At 54.9% G+C, this 16,958-nt stretch overlaps 2 protein-coding genes across 2 annotated transcripts; both read left to right on the top strand.

The window, feature by feature from the left end:
- The first annotated feature begins 232 nt into the window (after nucleotides 1–232).
- Nucleotides 233–5,936, top strand: ATG101 (autophagy related 101). Its single transcript, XM_068971160.1, has 3 exons — nucleotides 233–635; nucleotides 3,366–3,693; nucleotides 5,288–5,936. Exons 2-3 carry the CDS (start codon nucleotides 3,442–3,444, stop codon nucleotides 5,690–5,692), a joined length of 657 nt encoding a protein of 218 aa, XP_068827261.1. The 5' UTR covers nucleotides 233–635; nucleotides 3,366–3,441; the 3' UTR covers nucleotides 5,693–5,936.
- A 2,388-nt stretch (nucleotides 5,937–8,324) lies between these two features.
- Nucleotides 8,325–8,600, top strand: SMIM41 (small integral membrane protein 41). Its single transcript, XM_068970003.1, has one exon. The coding sequence runs from the start codon at nucleotides 8,325–8,327 to the stop codon at nucleotides 8,598–8,600; it is 276 nt and encodes a 91-aa protein (XP_068826104.1).
- Nucleotides 8,601–16,958: the final 8,358 nt, after the last annotated feature.

Genomic DNA, 16,958 nt, shown 5'->3' with positions numbered 1-16,958 from the left:
ATAATGCAGAAGAAAGCAACCTTCAAAGTGTAGAGCTCCATGGGGTTGTCTTTGTCCGCTGGTGTGGAGGTAGAGTGGTCCGGGCAGCTGCCCTGGTGTCAGGGCTCGGCCAGCTGTGGTCGCGCCCCCGCCGGAGGCCGATGGAGCAGGTGGGACCGGCCGGGCTCGCAGGGGCGGGCTAGGTCTTCCGGCGCCGGCACCGCCTCTTGCCGAGGTGATCTGGTCCTTTCCGGGAGGGCCGTTTCTTGCCCCGCGGGTCCCAGCCGGGGTTCTGGGAGGTGGGAGACAGTTCTAGCCGAGTGGCCCTTGTTCTGTGCGAACGCGGGCGCGCCTCGAACTCCCGGGCCTGGCCAGGCTGGGCGCGGGGCTCCGCTCCTCCCGCGTCCCTGGACCGTGGAGTTTCGCCGGCACTGGCGGCGGGAGAAACTTAACCCGGCCGGGAAGTCATTCCCGCGTCCGACAGGGTCTCTCGATGCGGAGCCGAATAACTTTGTGTTTTTGCGTTCAGCCTGTGTCTTGCGGCTCGTGGCGCGCGGGGAGGTTTCGGTGTACCTGCGGAGGGCGTACCTGTGCGTGAGGAGGAGAAAGGGCAAGATCCAGCCTGAGTGACCCGCGTGCCAGCCTCTCCGTGTAAGGTGAGGCTGGGGGAAACCCTGGGCTCCGGGCTGACTCAGTGGTGGCATCAGTCAGCGTCTGCCCCGGTACTCTGCAGACCTGGGCCTTGGGGGCACCGAAGGGATGAGACTTCCCAGGCACTGCCCTGGCAAAGTCCCCTGCTCACGGGGGGGGTCGAGGGTGAGGGAGCAGACAAGCCCATCACAGAGCAAAGGTGGCCGCATTGGGAAGGAGGCTGGGGTTGGTTCGTGTTGACTTCCTGAAAAAGTGGAATCTTGAATAGCACTGAGAATGAGGGAAGAACCTGGATTGGGGGCAAAAGTGAGAAGAGGGATGGCCTGTTTGACGGCTTGTGGGGGATACCAGAGGGGGTTTGTGGAAGGAAAGAGAGTTGGACCAGAGCTGGGAGTTTTCAGATGGGAAACTGCTGGATGGAGTTAGACTAGAGGGCAGAAATGAGCAAGAAGCCCTGCTCATCCTAAGAGTATATATAGGATAAATCAGTCCAGCAATCCTTTCAGGATGAATTGAGCAGTTGCTGTGTACTGGGAACCAGGTATACTGAGATCCCACTGATAATAGGATACAGTCCCTGCCATTAAGGAATTGTTTACTAGTAGGAGAGATGTGGCTCAGATGGTAGAGCGTCTGCCTGCAATACGGGAGACCTAGGTTTGATCTCTGGGTTGGGAAGATCTTCTGGAGAAGGAAATGGCAACCCACTCCAGTATTCCTGCCTGGAGAATCCCAGGGACGGAGGAGCCTGGTAGGCTACAGCCCATGGGGTCGCAAAGAGTCTGACAAGACTGAGCGACTTCACTTCTTCAGGAGAGACCAGACAAGATTAACACCTGTGAAAAGATAACTGATGATACAGGCAGTCTTGGGCTGACCGCCAGTGAGAGGCAGAGCCAGCTTGATCTCCGAGTGGTCTGTGGACTGCCTCCCTGACTTCAGGCGCAAAGAGACAAACCAGTACGCTTTGAAGAGAGTTGCCCGCCCCTCAGGAATTAAGATGTGATGTGAAGCTGGAATGTTTCTGGGGACTGGAGACCTTTAACCTGTAGAAGGAGTAAGGGGGTGATGGCAGAGTTGCCTTTGAATATCTGAAAGGCTTCTTTGTGGGGAAGGGGTGGGACTTACTCTGTGTGTGACTCTTGATATCAGAATTAAGATTAGCAGTTTAAAGCACTGAGAGACAAAGGCCTTCCATAGAGGGAGTCTCTGGGTAGAACTTTGAAAAGACTGGAATGACCTGCTGGGAGAGGTGGTGAATTCCCTGTCAGGGGAGGTGTGTAAGCTGAACCTTCTCTGCTAAGAAATTTGGCGGTCCCCTCTCCTTCCCAGCTCATACGCAGTCACTGGTGAAGTTCTGGTTCTCACGTCTGTCCTTCCCTTCCCACTCGCTCCTCCAGTCCTGCTGTAGCCTTTCGTCATCTCTTAGCAATAACAACGTAGTAATTAGAGCAGCTCGTGCTGAGTGCTTAGTGCTTGCCAGGAACTGCTTCACGTGCTTTACAGATGCCAGCTCACCCTACTCTGGAGAGGACACCTTCAAGGTAGCCATTGTGAATATCCCTTTTTTATGGATTGGGGAACTTGAGGCACTTAGGGGTGAGGCAACATGCCCTGATCACACAGTGAGCTGATGAGAGAGCTGGGGTTCCAACCCAGGCAGTCTGGCTTTAGAGTCCCTGCTCTTAACCACCAGCCTGCTGTGTTTACACGTGTCATTTTATTCCATATTTACAGATAAGAAAGTAGGCTCAGAGACTGAGTGGCTTAAGGTCAGAGCGCAAGTTACTGGAAACCTGGGATTCAGACCCTGGGCCGTTGGATGTGGAAGCACCACACTCTGCACATCACTCTGCCACATCCCACTGCACTGGCTGGAAGTGGCACGACGGTGGTGGCCTCTAACTGGACTCCTTGCCCAACCCTTTCTGCCTTAAACTAACAAGCTTTTTTTTTTTGATATTTATTTACTTGGCTGCACCGGTTCTTGGTTGTGGCACGCAGGCTCTTCGATCTTTGCTGGGGCCTGTGGGATCTAGTTCCTTGACCAGGGATCGAACCCAGGCCCCCTGCATTGGGGGCACACAGTCTTAGCCACTGGACCACCGGGAGAGTCCCTTAAATTGGCAAGTTTTTACCTCGGAGTATGTGAGATTTGGTGTGTCTGTGTCAGTCAGGTTTCAAGTTCAGTCTTCTTAGCTTTCACTGACTTCTCAGAGCAGTCTGTGACCCCTCAAAGAGTGACGAGCCATTCTTCATCTGTCGGCCGGAGTTAACTTTCTGATGGGCAGATTCAGTGTTGGACAGAGATGAGTGGACTCTCCACCGCCCTCGGGACAGAGTCCGGATGCCTGGTCATTCAGGGTCCCGGGAGGTCAGATTCCAGTCTTTCTTTTCTTCTCACTCCCATCATGGCGTCTCACTCCTCTGGTGAAGTTTACCTGCCTGTCTGTCCTCCATCCTGGCAGCTTTGCAAGGGCTGGGGCTGGCAGGGGTTCACAGTGAGCATGTACTGTAAACCACCCTGGATACCGTCACGGAATTCAGGCCAGAGCTGGGTGTTTGGACTGGTAGCTGTGAGGCTCTCCCCATCTCCCATCCCAAGAGTCTGCGGCCCTCTGCCAGCAGAGAAGGGCCGCGATGGCAGGGGACAGGGCTGGGCCTGGAAGGATGTGAGCAGGTGACACGCCGATCAGGCAGAATGTGTCCTCATTCTGACCTGGCTCCTCTGGCAGGGTGGCCCCTGGGTGGGGTGAAGCTCCACCGTCTCTCCTCTGGTCCCTGACGTCAGCGTGGGCCACCGACTGCAAGATGAACTGCCGATCGGAGGTGCTGGAGGTGTCGGTCGAGGGGCGGCAGGTGGAGGAGGCTATGCTGGCCGTGCTGCATACGGTGCTCCTGCACCGCAGCACCGGCAAGTTCCACTACAAGAAGGAGGGCACCTACTCCATCGGCACCGTGGGCACCCAGGATGTGGACTGCGACTTCATCGACTTCACCTACGTGCGTGTCTCCTCAGAGGAGCTGGACCGCGCTCTGCGCAAGGTCGTCGGGGAATTCAGGGTAAGGTGGGGTGCAGTGGGCGGCAGGTGGCTGCTGAGTGTCGTCACCTTCTTGCTGCTGGACCAGCTCGCCCTTCCTAGGTGGGCCTATCAGGTTCTTGCAGGTTTTCAGGAACAGGCGTGTTCAGAGCTCCTCTGGGTGAGGAGTGCTTGGTAGGCGGGTAGATGAGGGGGCCTTGTAAAAGTACCAGCAAGGAGGGCAGGAAGCCCCTGGAGCACTGGTGGCCAGGGCCCCTGGGCTGATCATCGCCTCTGCACTCTTGACCTCCTCTCTACTGACACCTCTCTGCTTCCACATTTGGGCCTTTCTCATACGAGATTCCCTGAGAGGGAGTGCTGCTGGGCTCAGGCAGTGGCTGTCCCAGAGAAGGGTCCGTGGGCGGTGTGGCAGGTGTCTGTATGGGCCTGTAGGGGCCAGGAGAAGGGTGGAAGGGACACGCCAGGCTGCTCACATTGGTCATCTCGGGACGGGAATGGAGGTGTGATTTTTAATTCTGTCTTCATTCAGGGTTACAGTGTTTCACTGTTTCAGTGAGTGCATAATTTTAAAATTTAAAGTAACCAAGGAAATCTCTCGTAAGGTGCCCTTCCTAAGATCGGAGGAGGAGGGTTGTCTGTCTGGCTTCCATTCTATAGACGTGTGATCCTCCTAAGGGGTGGACTCTACCAGCCACAGGATACTCCCCACCCTCCCATCGCTCCAAGCCTAGAAAGGGCACGTTCATGAGTTTCCCAGTCCCCCTTCAGGGGAGTCAGAGGTATTCAGACTTCTGTCCTCCAGATGCTTATGAGAAGCTCATGAAACAGTGGACTCTTAAGGGCTTGGAGTCGAGCCAGCTCTACCACCCACAAATGTGTGATCTTGGGCAGGTGACTGCTCCTCTGGACTGCAGTTTCACTATATGTAGATTTGGAACAAAAGCTGTACCCATCTCATAGGATGTCTGCACCACGAGGATTAAGTGAGTCAAATATGTCAAGTGCTGGAGAGCCATCACACGGGAGACACTGTAGAAGCGGTAGCTGTTGTTACTGTCAGCAGAGGGAATGGGAGCTTGGTTTGTCAATAAAGGAGAGACTTACTTCCTGATGGGCTGTTAAGGAGTTGAGGGAGGCATCCTTACCTTTGGGTTGACCCTAACTCAGAGAGAAAGGTAGACAGGTGCTTTGGGGTCTTGGCTACACTGGGAGGAAGCGTGTGGGCCATCGCACCCCATGGGGGGACGGGCAGATTTATTAGACCAGGTGGCCCCATTTGCTTCTCCGAGGAGAAGAGGGAGAAGCTCTAGATGTGGCCTGTCCTTCCCCTCTCAGCCCGCTCTGTCCCTTGGCTTCTGTCTCTCTGTTCAAGGATCGCCGGGCTTTTCTTGAGAAACTGTGAGTTTAGGTTGTCTTCGAGGGAATGAAGGAGGAGTCTGCTTAAGAGGAACCATCTGTGTCACTTCACACAAATCCTGTACTCTCTGGGTCTCGTTCCCTGCCCTCCCTGGAGGTCTGATAGAGAGAGCGATTCTCTGGGGCGTAGGAAGCTGGCCCTTGCAGGTGAGAACCCAGGGGAGGCCTTGGCCTGCTCACTCTTGCTCCTCCTTCCCCAGGATGCTCTGCGCAACTCCGGGGGCGACGGGCTGGGGCAGATGTCCCTGGAGTTCTACCAGAAGAAGAAGTCTCGCTGGCCGTTCTCCGACGAGTGCATCCCCTGGGAAGTGTGGACGGTCAAGGTGCACGTGGTGGCCCTGGCCACGGAGCAGGAGCGGCAGATCTGCCGAGAGAAGGTGGGGGAGAAGCTCTGCGAGAAGATCATCAGCATCGTGGAGGTGATGAACCGGCACGAGTACCTGCCCAAGATGCCCACGCAGTCAGAGGTGGACAACGTGTTTGACACGGGCTTGCGGGACGTGCAGCCCTACCTCTACAAGATTTCCTTCCAGGTCACTGATGCCCTGGGCTCCTCCGTCACCACCACCATGCGCAGGCTGATCAAAGACACCCTGGCCCTCTAGGTCTCTCCAGGGCCTCGGTGCTCCTTGACGGCTTATGGACCTTGGCTTCTGGGGATCGTGCTGTTAGGCCCCTGGGGCTCTGGAACCCGCTCCGGGTCCTTGATGAGACTTGGAGGGGCCTCCCTGGCTTCCTCACAGTGTGGTTGCCAGTCCTTGGTCGTCCTTGTCACCTTCACTGACGGTCAAGTCTGGCCTGCACTGTCTCTCCATACTCCTGGTTTTCGGGGGGTGGGGGTCCCCTTTCCTGCACTGTACAGAGCAGCCATCACTAGGATGGTGAATAAAGCTGAGAATGTGAGTTTGGGTTGAGCTGTCTCTCCCTTGGTTGGTGTTCTGCCCTGAAACATTTTAATGCTTTCTGGCAGAACTTCGAGGAACACATGAGTGTGTAGAGGGCATTATTCCAAGATGGGGGTGCATGATGGGATTGAAGATAGATTAAAGTTCATCGATCTTGTACTTTGTTAGACATTCACATAAGCAGGTGTGACCACGGTCAGTCCCATAAATGATGACACAGATCAGGATCTGCTGCTTTTGGAAATGGCTGTGCTATTTCTCCTCCCTTCCGAAGGAAGCTATGACCTTGACCTGCCTTTTATATTATCAGATGACCCCAAAGAATATCTCCTCTTATCCATAGAGCACACACAGGCCCCCACTTGACAGAAAGCTCATTTGACTTGGTGTCTTCTCCCTCTGGAGAGAGATTGGCCACCTTGAGACTGGTGTCTCGTGACACTTCTGGTTTGGGCTGACATGGGCTTCTGTGGTGGTTCAGACAGTAAAAAATCTGCCTGCAATGCAGGAGACCTGGGTTTGATCCCTGGGTTGGGAAGATCCCCTGGAGAAGGAATGGCAACCCACTCCAGCATTCTTGCCTGGAGAAGTCCATGGATGGAGGAGCCTGGTGGGCTACAGTCCACGGGGTCACAAAGAGTCAGACATGACAGAGCAACTAACGGTTTCACTTGGTATCTCACATCCGTTTCTAGGCAAACATTGTCAAGATGAGTGTGCTTTTCATTGATTTATTCTTCCATATTTTACAATGCTTTTTGTTACCCAGGGGCAAGCTCTAACCAAACTAAATGAACAGTGTGTAAGCAAGCAGCAGTGCTAAAGGAGAAATGGCCAAGGTCTGGGGGTCTTGTCCATGGTCCTGGAGGAGATAGGTGCCAGGATGGCCAGGAAGTGTTTGCACATTTTTCTCATTTCAGGCTGCTTTTTGGCCATGTGTTATTTCATGAGGAGTTTTGTGATGTCATACCCTTGGCCTCTGGGGCACTGGTGAATTGGAGAACTCAGGAGGTTCTCAGGGATTTGGAGATGGGGAAGGCCCATTGTCAGCAAGTCCTTAATGAGATGTGATCCTACCTGGCTTGCTGTAGTCTGGGGGGCCTTTTTCTCCTTAGACCAGCTCATTTCCTCTGAGGAGTTGGCTGACTCAGCTGTTTACTAACAGTGACTGTTTTAAACAGAGCTCAGGGTTGTTACAGGAGTTCTCAGGAGACCTGGGCAGGAGTGTCTTTCCTCCATCCCAGCTTCCCCAGACTTCATGCTTTTCTGCAGCCAGGCTCTGCTCCAGACTTTCACCCTGGCTTGGCTGTGGCACACCCAGTTGGCAGCAGGCTCCCTTTAGTGGGCAGTTCAATAGCACCTCTATCCCCTTTGGCACTGTGACTTCCCAGGGCTAGGGGACTGGTTTATTCAAGGTCAGGACAGGAGCCCTGGTGACTCAGATCTTTCCCCTTGATCTGTAACTCTCCTTGACCTCAGACCTGAGCAGAGGAATGGGGCAGGCCTTAAATTCCTCCTCCCCTCCATCACACCTGGGACCAGTGGGGTACTGGCCTGCTTAGCCAGACCTAGGAGAAAGGGGTGATGAAGGCTATGCATCACTAAGGTTCTAGACACTGCTCATTTGCCTTCTGTCCCAGTGGCACCTAGGTCATTGGTTGTTTTTAGTAGCTAAATTGTATCTGACTCTTGTGACCCCAGGGACTGTAACCCGCCAGGTTCCTCTGTCCATGGGATTTCCCAGGCAAGAATATTGGAGTGGGTAGCCAGTTCCTTCTCCAGGGGATCTTCTGACCCAGGGATCAAACCCACATCTCCTTCACTGGCAGACAGATTCTTTTCCACTGAGCCACCAGGGAAGCCCAAGCAGCATTTAACTTTGGCCCTGGGACAAAAAGCCTAGGAGCAGGGATGGCCCTTGCTTGTCCTGTGTCTTGCTCAGTGGGGCCAGCACCGTGGCCAGCACCTGGAATGTGGTCTAGAGTGGCTTAAGGGTTCTGAGAGAGGGCTGTCTCCTGACCTTTTCTAAGCGGGAGGGAGAGCCCTGGGGACAGGACTCCTGGCTTTGTCTGGTTGGGTGCATGGGCCGGTTCACATGAATAGGCGTGTGGGCCTTTGGGCTGAGAAGTACACCGGCCCCCGGGATTCTGGGCGGTAGCTACCAGTCCTTTGTCTAGAAAGAGCCTCCTCGCTCGGCCCCAGGGGTGGGGGCTCACGGCGCCTGGGGTCCGCCCCTTGGGCCCCTCCCCGACGCAGCCGCCGCCCACCCGCCGGCCTTGGGCTCCCGCACATCTGGCGGTCCTCAGCGCCTCTGGGCAGCCGGCACCAAAGCATGAACAGCTCGCAGGCGGGCGCCACGGCCCGGGGCGCCTGGCAGAGCTCCTGCTGCAACCAGTCGGGGGTGCCGCTGGAGCCCCCCGAGGGGCCGCGCGCCGTGCAGGCGGCGGTGCTGGGCGTGCTGTCGCTGCTCGTGCTGTGCGGGGTCCTCTTCCTGGGCGCTGGCCTCCTGCTCCGCGCCCAGGGTTTAACGGCGCTGCTGGCCCGAGAGCTGCGCTCGTCCCGGGAGGGCGAGCCCGGCGGCGCCAGCGTCGATGACGACGACTCCTAGGCGCCCGGCTGCGTTCGGGGGGTCGCGGCCTCCCGGCGATCCGTGGACTCCATGCCAGACTTTGAGGGAGCGGTCCCCCAGCACCCGACGTCTGCAGCGGGGAGCCCTGCCCGATGCTGGTGCGCTCGCACAGGTGAGAGTGCTCACAGGTGACAGAGACGCAGCCATCCCAGGCCCCCGGCTTCTTCTTTCTCCCCTCCTCTCCTTCCAGAAGCCTTTCCCCCCAGAGGAGATTCGAGTATGATTCCTCACTGTGGCCTCCCTCTTGAGGCAGGGATGGGGGTGTGGGTTGAGTTTAGGGCAGAACCAGGGGCCTGGATGACCCTGGGGGATGGAGAGGTGTGCTGCCCCTCCCCCTCAGGTTGGGGGGAATGCACGTGGCCCAGAGCAAGCAGCTTTGGGGTGTGCTTGTGGGGGTAGGTGACAAGGCTCCTAACAGCCGCGAGACCTCAGAAGCACGTTGCTCCAGGAGGCTGGAGCTGAGGGTTCCCAGCTGTAGGGGCTCCATCTGGCCCTCCTGCCTTTCTCTCCCCAAGGACAGGAACCATCTGGAGGGAAGGGCCTGGGTGGCCTAAAGACAAGGTAATTCTAGGCCAAGGCTGTCTCCGGCCGAGCCACAGGGGCCAGTGAGGGAAGCCTTCTCTGCCCTTCTCTATTTAGCGTCGCACCTAGGGGTTCCTGGGAGGTTTTTCTGGGCGCGGCTGTTCACTGGAGGTGCCCCTGATCTCACTTGCCCCTTCCACTGTAGAGCTCTGCTCCTGTCTGCCAAGGCAGAAGCAGGGTCCTGGCTGGCCCCTGAGAGGGGAGGGCGGGGTGTGTAAGGAGGGGCTGGTGGGGGTGAGGGGCCTGAGTGGGCAACGTGGAGCTAAGCAGCTGTGAAGGCGACGACGTGTGATCCCTCCGCAGAGGAGCCCAGGATTTGGTGTTAATCCCGGGCAGCTGTGCCGCAGTGGACTTGCTGAGCTGTGGACTTCTCACCTCAGGCACGCCGCCCCCACCCCCTTGGAGAGAGGGCTGGCCAGGGCAGTGAGGGGTGTGTGTGACTGCTCCTGGCCCAAGGGCAGCGGGGCTGGGTGCAGGGACATTCCCCACCGCCCTTTGCTGTGTCCTGGGGGAGGGGCTGGAACTGCTTCTCTTTACTGTATCCAGTTCACCTGCCCCCTTGCCCACAACATTCCGCTGTATTTCCGTCCTGTCTCCCATCTCCAGCCTGTGCACTTTCCTCCTTCTCCAGCTGGGCCAGAGTCTCCATGTCTGCTGTGAGGCCTTCGTTTTACAAATGGGAAAGCTCAGAGGGAAGAAAGTGACCTGCTCGAATGAATGACAGAGCTCAAACTGGACCCTGGGGCTCCTGATTGATTTCGAGCGTCTGGGTGGGAGTGGTATCCCTGAGCGAGGACCCTTTGGGTCGCCCCTTTAGCTCTGTTCTCTCTTGCCCTGATTTTTCACCACTGTTTGAGATGCTGATGCAAAATATGGCCTCTCTCCCCAAAAGAACGAACCTTCATACCACACACATGGCACCCCAAACACCCCTCCCCCTTGGTGTCCTCTCTCCCATCCCTACTTCCCCCGCAGCCTTGCTGGATACCTTCTCGCTGCTGCGAATGGCCTTCCAGGTGCCACAGCAACTCCCAGGTAGCTGGGCTCAGCTTTTCTGGCCTGAGCATGAGGGTGGGGTGAGCTCAGAGGGTCAGCTGGAATATGCATCTAAGGAAATCCAAGTGGACAGGGCAGAGGGACCAGAGGTCAAGATGATGACTTGGATTGGCCTTTGGGTTCAAGTCCTGGTGGTGTTAGGGGTGTAGGGAGATTTGATGGCAGGAAAGGCTGTGTCCCCAGCATCATGGTGTCCGCCCACAGCCAGGCAGGGCTGGGGACGGTGCAGTGGGGGTGAAGAAGAGGGGGTAGGCAAAGACTTTCTTCATCCAACTTCCTGTCTTTGCTGTCCCTTCAGCTCAGTGCCTGGGAAGCTGGCCCATGGTGTGTGCTGTGGAGGACCTCAGTGTTCCTGGAGGAAGAGCCTGAGATGTTTACTAAGAAACTCTGACTCTGGTCAAGGCTGTCAGACTGAATGGGGAGGGAAAGAATTCAGAAAATTGGGAAATGGGTGCTGTCGTCACGCCATCTGCCAGACTCAGGTTGGGAGTGGCAGGGATGATGACTGCAGGTCGGTGTGCCATGGAGTGAGGCCAGGCGTTTGGATCCCAACAAGCTCCATTAGCCTGCTCTGTCCTTGATGGAAAGCCTGGGTCCACACATGCGTGGACATCTTGGCTTACTCTTCCTCTAAACCCTGAGTCTCACCCTGAGGTGGAAAGAATTGTCATTCCTTGGCTCCCTCTCCAGCAAAGATGGGGGCGGCTATCTAGTACAGATTCCCGAACCTCGCATGCTGTGTGTCCCAGAGCGCTTTCCTCCAGGCTACCGGCCACACAAGGAACCTTTGATCCACATACAGTACAGATGACAGCCTGGGAGACGCCTGGACTGTGGCGAGACCGCAACCTGGGATTCCTGCACGCAGCTGCTGCCTCTGACCCGCTCCATCCAGCCTCCTGAAGTGCTCACGGCACTGGCCTGGGTGGCCAACCCGCCTCCTGGCAACTGCTGTGCGTCCTGGGCACTGAAGTGGCCATGCCCTCAGGATGCTCAGTGCTTCAGACGCTGACAGACTCGTGCCTGCTGGGCCTAGTGCCGTCTCTGGTACTGGGTGGCTGTGGACTGACAGGCTAGTGACTTGTCCCTGCTGAGGGCGGTAGGCCCGTGTCCCAAATTTGAAGGTGTTGGGTGCCCCAGCAATGCCTCATCACTGCCCCATCACTTCCTGTGGCTTGTTATTAAATATGCTGGTAATGTAAAGTTGGAGTATACAGTCAGCGTTTGCAGCTCCTGACTCTTGGAATTAGTGGTAAACCTGGGCCAGTGGTAAATAACCTGCCTGCCGGTGCGGGAGCCATAAAAGATGCAGGTTGGATCCCTGGATCGGAAAGATCCCCTGGAGGAGGACATGGCAACCATTCCAGAGTTCTTGCCTGGAGAATCCCAGGGACAGAGAAGTCTGGTGGGCTGCATACAGTTGCAAAGAGTTGGACATGACTGAAGCGACTTAGCACGCAGCATGCTGGGCCCACTCCAGCTTGAACTGTTTCTGGCAGATCCTGAAATAGCAACCCCAGCCACAGCCCCTCTCCCTCGGTCTCTTCTCAGTGCTAGCTTTTCCCTCTCCACACCCAGGTCCACACCTACTGGGAGGTAGGAGGTGGGGCAGTGACTCTCACACCGACACTCTACTGCCTCCCTGTGGTCAGTGTGGGCAAGGCTGCCGGGAGAAATACCAGTAACCTCAGATATGTAGATGGCACCACCCTAATGGCAGAAAGTGAAGAGGAGCTAAAGAGCCTCTTGATAAGGTGAAAGAGGAGAGTGAAAAAGCTGGCTTAAAACTCAACTTTCAAAAAGCTAAGATCATGGCTTTCAGTCCCCTCGCTTCATGGCAAATAGATGGGGAAACAATGGAAACAGTTACAGACTTTATTTTCTTGGGCTCCAAAATCACTGCGGATGGTGACTGCAGCCATGAAATTAAAAGCCTCTCGCTCCTTGGAAGAAAAGCAGTGACCAACCTAGACAGCGTACTAAAAAGCAGAGACGTTACTTTGCCAATAAAGGTCTGTCTAGTCAAAGCTATGGTTTTTCCAGTAGTTGTGTATGGATATGAGATTTGGACCAGAAAGAAGGCTGAGCACCAAAGCATTAATACTTTTGAACTGTGGTGCTGGAGAAGACTCTTGAGAGTCTAAAGGAACTCAGTCCTGACTATTCATTGGAAGGACTGATGCTAAAGCTGAAGCTCCAGTCCTTTGGCCACCTAAGGCGAAGAGCCAACTCTTTCAAAAGACCCCGATGCTGAGAAAGACTGAAGGCAGGTGGAGAAGGGGATGGCAGAGGATGAGATGGTTGGATGACATCACTGATTCAGTGGACGTGAGTCTGAGCAAACTCTGGGAATTAGTGAAGGACAGGGAAGCCTGGTGTGCTGCACTCCATCGGGTTGCAAAGAGTTGGACATGACTGAGTGACTGAACAACAACAATTGGGGGTCTGATCACAGTTTGGCCAGAGCTTGTGCCTCAACGTGAGAGTGAATTTTGTGAGCATATGCATGGAATTCTATACTTCATGGAATACTTATAGGTTATAGGTTCATTCTATAAACCTCCATGAATCTCAATCTCTTCATCCCTAAAATGGAGGCAACAATGTCATAAGGATCAAATATATAGCGTGCTTGTCCATAGATAAAAGGCTTTCTACACTGTGATTATAGTGTGATGTTATTTTTTTCTCCAAACCTGACCATCTCCAGAGAAAAGGTGTAGAGACACCCACCCACCCTGTTTCTGGGAACATGTCATTTGTCTTTTCCATGAGCTTTTTTTTTTTTTTTAACTTTTTATTTTGTATTCAGGTATAGCTGATTGTTAACAGTGTTCTGATAGTTTCAGGTGAACAGTGAAGACAGAGAAGAAGATATATGACTTCACTTATATGTACAAACTAAAAAGAAATGATACAGATGAACTTACAGAAAGAGACTCAGACTTAGAGAACGAACTTATGGTTGCTGGGGGAAGGGATGGGGGGAAGGGTAGTCAGGGAGTTGGGGATGGGTATGTGCACACTGCTATATTGAAAATGGAAAACCAACAAGGACCTACTGTATTAGCACAGGGAACTTTGCTCAGTGTTCTGTGGCAGCCTGGATGGGAGGGGAATTTGAGGAAGAATGGATGCAGGTATATGTATGGCTGAGTCCATGAGTGTTTATTTATTTATATTTTTCTCTACGGCTTTTTTTTTTTTAATAAGTGGTTACATTGCGGGTTCAGTGTTAACATGTTCCACCAAACATTAAACTGGTGTTTCCTGAAAACGGGGCCCCTGGCTAAAGCGTGTCTCCAGGTTCCTTGGTAATTGACAAGGTAGTCGCTTGAGTATTGAATGACTGCTCTGTGCCAGGCCTGCTCTGGGGCTGGAGATGAGATGAATGAGACAGAGGTCCGCCTTCAAGAGGCACACAGTCCAGTAAGAGCACTGCTCACAAGACTGAAGTTAACACAGACAATAAGAAGTGCCGAGTGTCGACAAAGCCAAGAGCAGAGAGTGACTGGCTCGGCTCCTAGAGGAAGTGGTACTGAGTGAACATTCACCGGGCAAATAAGGGGAGGAAGAAAATTCTGGGCAGAGACACAGAGGGGCGTAGGGCTGGAGGTGCCCTAGAGGCAGGTAGGTAGAGTAGGATGTGAAGAGGCGTGAGACCGGAGGGGTGGCAGCCTGGATGGGAGAGTTTATCCTGGAGGCAGCAAGGGGTCTGCAGGGGTCTAGAGGGTTTTAAGCTGGAAACGACATGGTAAGATCTGGATCTTAGGGAATTGGGGGTAAGTCTGTGGGTGGGAGCAGGCTGGACATAGAGAGACAGCAAGGAGGCTGTGGTCACAACCTGGCAAAAATGATGATGCCCTGGACTAAAGTGGAAAGAAAGGGGGACAGATCCAAGTGATGTTTGGGATTCAGGCTTTGGTCACTAGCTGGATGTGGAATGAAGTGGGGGTGGAGGACGAAGCCCCAGCTCCTGGAATTAATTACCCAGGGGGTGGTGACGCCAGCCACCCATCGAGGGGCTGTGTTATCAGTTAGGATATTTTTGGTCTGAGTTTACAGGAAACCCTAAAGATATTTGGCTTGAGCAGAGGGTAATTAATTGGCCCACATAACTGCAGAGCCTAGGGGCAGTTCTGGCCTCAGGCCGGCTGTGACTCAGGTCTGACTGTGAGCAGCCCTGGTCTCTCTGCCTTCCATGCCTTGGTCTGCAGCCTCTGTCAGCCTCTGGCAGGGTGGTCTAAAGGTTGGGGCAAGGGCTTGAAATCTCGTGGCTGGACTTGAATGCTGGCCCCACGTTTTCTGGCTGTGTGACCTGGGCAAGGTGTTTAATCTCTTGCGGGAGTGAGGAGAAGCAGGGCGTTAGGATAAAGTGAGACCCATATGTGTAGAGAGCCTGGCCCAGTAACAGTGCTGTTATCAGCCTCAGCCTCCACGTGAGGCAGGAGGCATCTCAAGTTCAAATCTATCAGGGAAGGACGGGTCATCTCCCAGGTCCCTCAGGCCAAACCCTGCAGCAGTTGTGACTGTGCTAACCCTGGGGTCTTGTGTTGCTGGTATGGAATGTTCTAGGCCTAGGTCACATGCTCTGCTCAGACATCCCAGACCACAGGGCCCAAAGGAGAAGGATGTCTCCTCCCTAGATCTAAGCCTGTTTTAGTTCTGGGGTGAACAGAGGCTGGGTGTCCATAAACTGACTCAAGGGGGGCCGTGGGCAGAGGGGTGGTGGGTGAGTCCAGTTTGGGTGTGTTGAGTCTGAAGCACGGCAGCGGGGTCATCCAAGGTGTACAATTAGTTATGGGACTGGGGCTCACCAGAGAGACTTCCAGGCCAGGGTGTTGCTAGAGGCAGAAAATGGAGCTGTGGGAAGGGCCCGGGTAGGGCTGAGAAGAGAGGGGTCACTTAGAGGTGGGGCAGGGTCCAGGGAGGTGGGAGGGAACACGGGGAGCCAGTTCTCTTGGGAGTCAGGGAACAAAGGATTTCAGAACTGGGGAGTGTCCATGCTCCCATAATTCTGGAGTTAGAAGGCTTCTTTCTGGACCACCTGGCTTCCCTGAGCTACCCACCCCAACTCCCACTGCCTTAAACCTGGGTGATGGGGAGGGGTGGGAGGAGCCCCCATACGGAAGAAAGTGGGAACATGGTCCCTCTGGGCTGGCAGACGCACTGTAGGGAGAGAGGTGGCTTTCTTTTCTTTAGTTTACTGCTCTGTATGTGTGAATGCTCTAACACATACATACACACACGCACACGCGAGTGCACACGGCTCACCTAGGCAAAACAAAACAACACAAAGCCCACACAAATGAGCTCATCCACTCCACGGCTCCTGAGCCTCCCTTCCAAGTGCAGGGACCTCTGCACTTGCTGCATCCTGCTGGGCAGGCAGAGCTTGCAGCCACGCCCTCCATGCCCATGGTTTCTCTGTTTACCAGACCCCACAGGACCCTCTCCTTTGTCTGGCTGCTCTCTCTCTCCTCACGTACTAATTGCTACTAACTGCAAAATCACAACCACTTTCAACTCTGCCTCCACGTCCTGCCTCCCATCTCCCATACTCTGCTCAGATGCCCTCACCTCCTGCTGCTCACAAAAAAAAGGTGCCTTCAGACATGACTCCCTCCGCTCTGTCCCCAGACCTCCTGTGGAGCCAGGGGCTTTCCATGTGTCCCGATGAGAGGACCACCCTCCCACCCCACCATACCACACACACTCTGCATGCTTTCTCCACCTCTGCACCATACCCCCTTCACTTTAGTTTCTTTAATGCCCCTTTAACCACTCCTTCTTGGCTGGCTCCAGCTTCAAAACACTCAGGTTTCTTCCACCTTAAAAATAGCCCTTCTCTGCGCCTGGTGCGTGCGCCTCCAGTAACTACCCCGTGTCTTGCTTCATCTTTACAGCCAACCTTCTCCAAGGTTATCCACACTGGCCGCACCCCTCCTCCCTTCCCCCTGCCTCCTTTAACCCTCTCCCACCTGGCTTAGTCTACACTGGCGCTGCCTGGTCAAGATCAGCCCCGGGATGGCTGCTTGAGCCTGCTTGTCCGTTCTTTTCTCAGCTGCTCTCCTGGTCCCTCATCCTGCTGCTGACTGCTCCCTCCTCCTCACAGCGTCCCGGTGGCTTCTCCGACAGCTCCGGAAGAAGCTCAGAGAGAAGCTTGGTGACATGCAGAGGAGAGGCTGAGACGGTGGGCTCCAGGACAATACTGGGTCCACACCCTGGGTCCGCCACTCACTGGGTAACTAAAACCCTGTCCCTCGTCAGTGAAGTGGATAACACTTTGGGAAACCCCTGAGATGAAGTGGATTTCAGAGGGTGGGCCCAGGGCCCTGGAGCACCTGCCTGGGTTGAATCCAGGCTCCCCGGCTCCCAGCTGGATGCCCTTGGGGAGGTCTCGCTTGGCCCTGTCCCTGCCTCACCTCTGTCTGGGGGTCCCATGCCAGCACCTCCTCTCTCTTTGCCCAGGGCGTGCATGCTGAGTGTCTCAGAATGGTCTGAGGGCTTCCTCTTTCCCCGCCCTCTTGCTCTGGGTACTCTGTACCCTTTCCTGGCACTTGAATCGCCATATATAAACCACGGCTCTGAAAGCTGCAGCCCCAGCTGAACCTGGGTGCTGAAAGTTGCATTAATGACTTGATCCATTCTGCAGTGATTTCCTCAGCAGCTAATTCTGGCGGCTGCTGGAGAACATGT

Source organism: Capricornis sumatraensis, chromosome 4, assembly GCF_032405125.1.
Source record: "Capricornis sumatraensis isolate serow.1 chromosome 4, serow.2, whole genome shotgun sequence".
Lineage (NCBI taxonomy): Eukaryota > Metazoa > Chordata > Mammalia > Artiodactyla > Bovidae > Capricornis > Capricornis sumatraensis.
The sequence above is the reverse complement of the archived record's forward strand: the minus strand, read 5'-3'. Positions and strand labels throughout refer to the sequence as shown.

What these genes read in the sequence shown, in the direction of transcription:
- SMIM41 (XM_068970003.1), top strand. Translation starts at nt 8,325, where the DNA reads ATGAACAGCTCGCAGGCGGGCGCCACGGCCCGGGGCGCCTGGCAGAGC.
- ATG101 (XM_068971160.1), top strand. Translation starts at nt 3,442, where the DNA reads ATGAACTGCCGATCGGAGGTGCTGGAGGTGTCGGTCGAGGGGCGGCAG. An exon ending in AGGTCGTCGGGGAATTCAGG is followed by an intron (nt 3,694 to 5,287) that starts GTAAGGTGGGGT and finishes CTCCTTCCCCAG; the next exon opens with GATGCTCTGCGCAACTCCGG.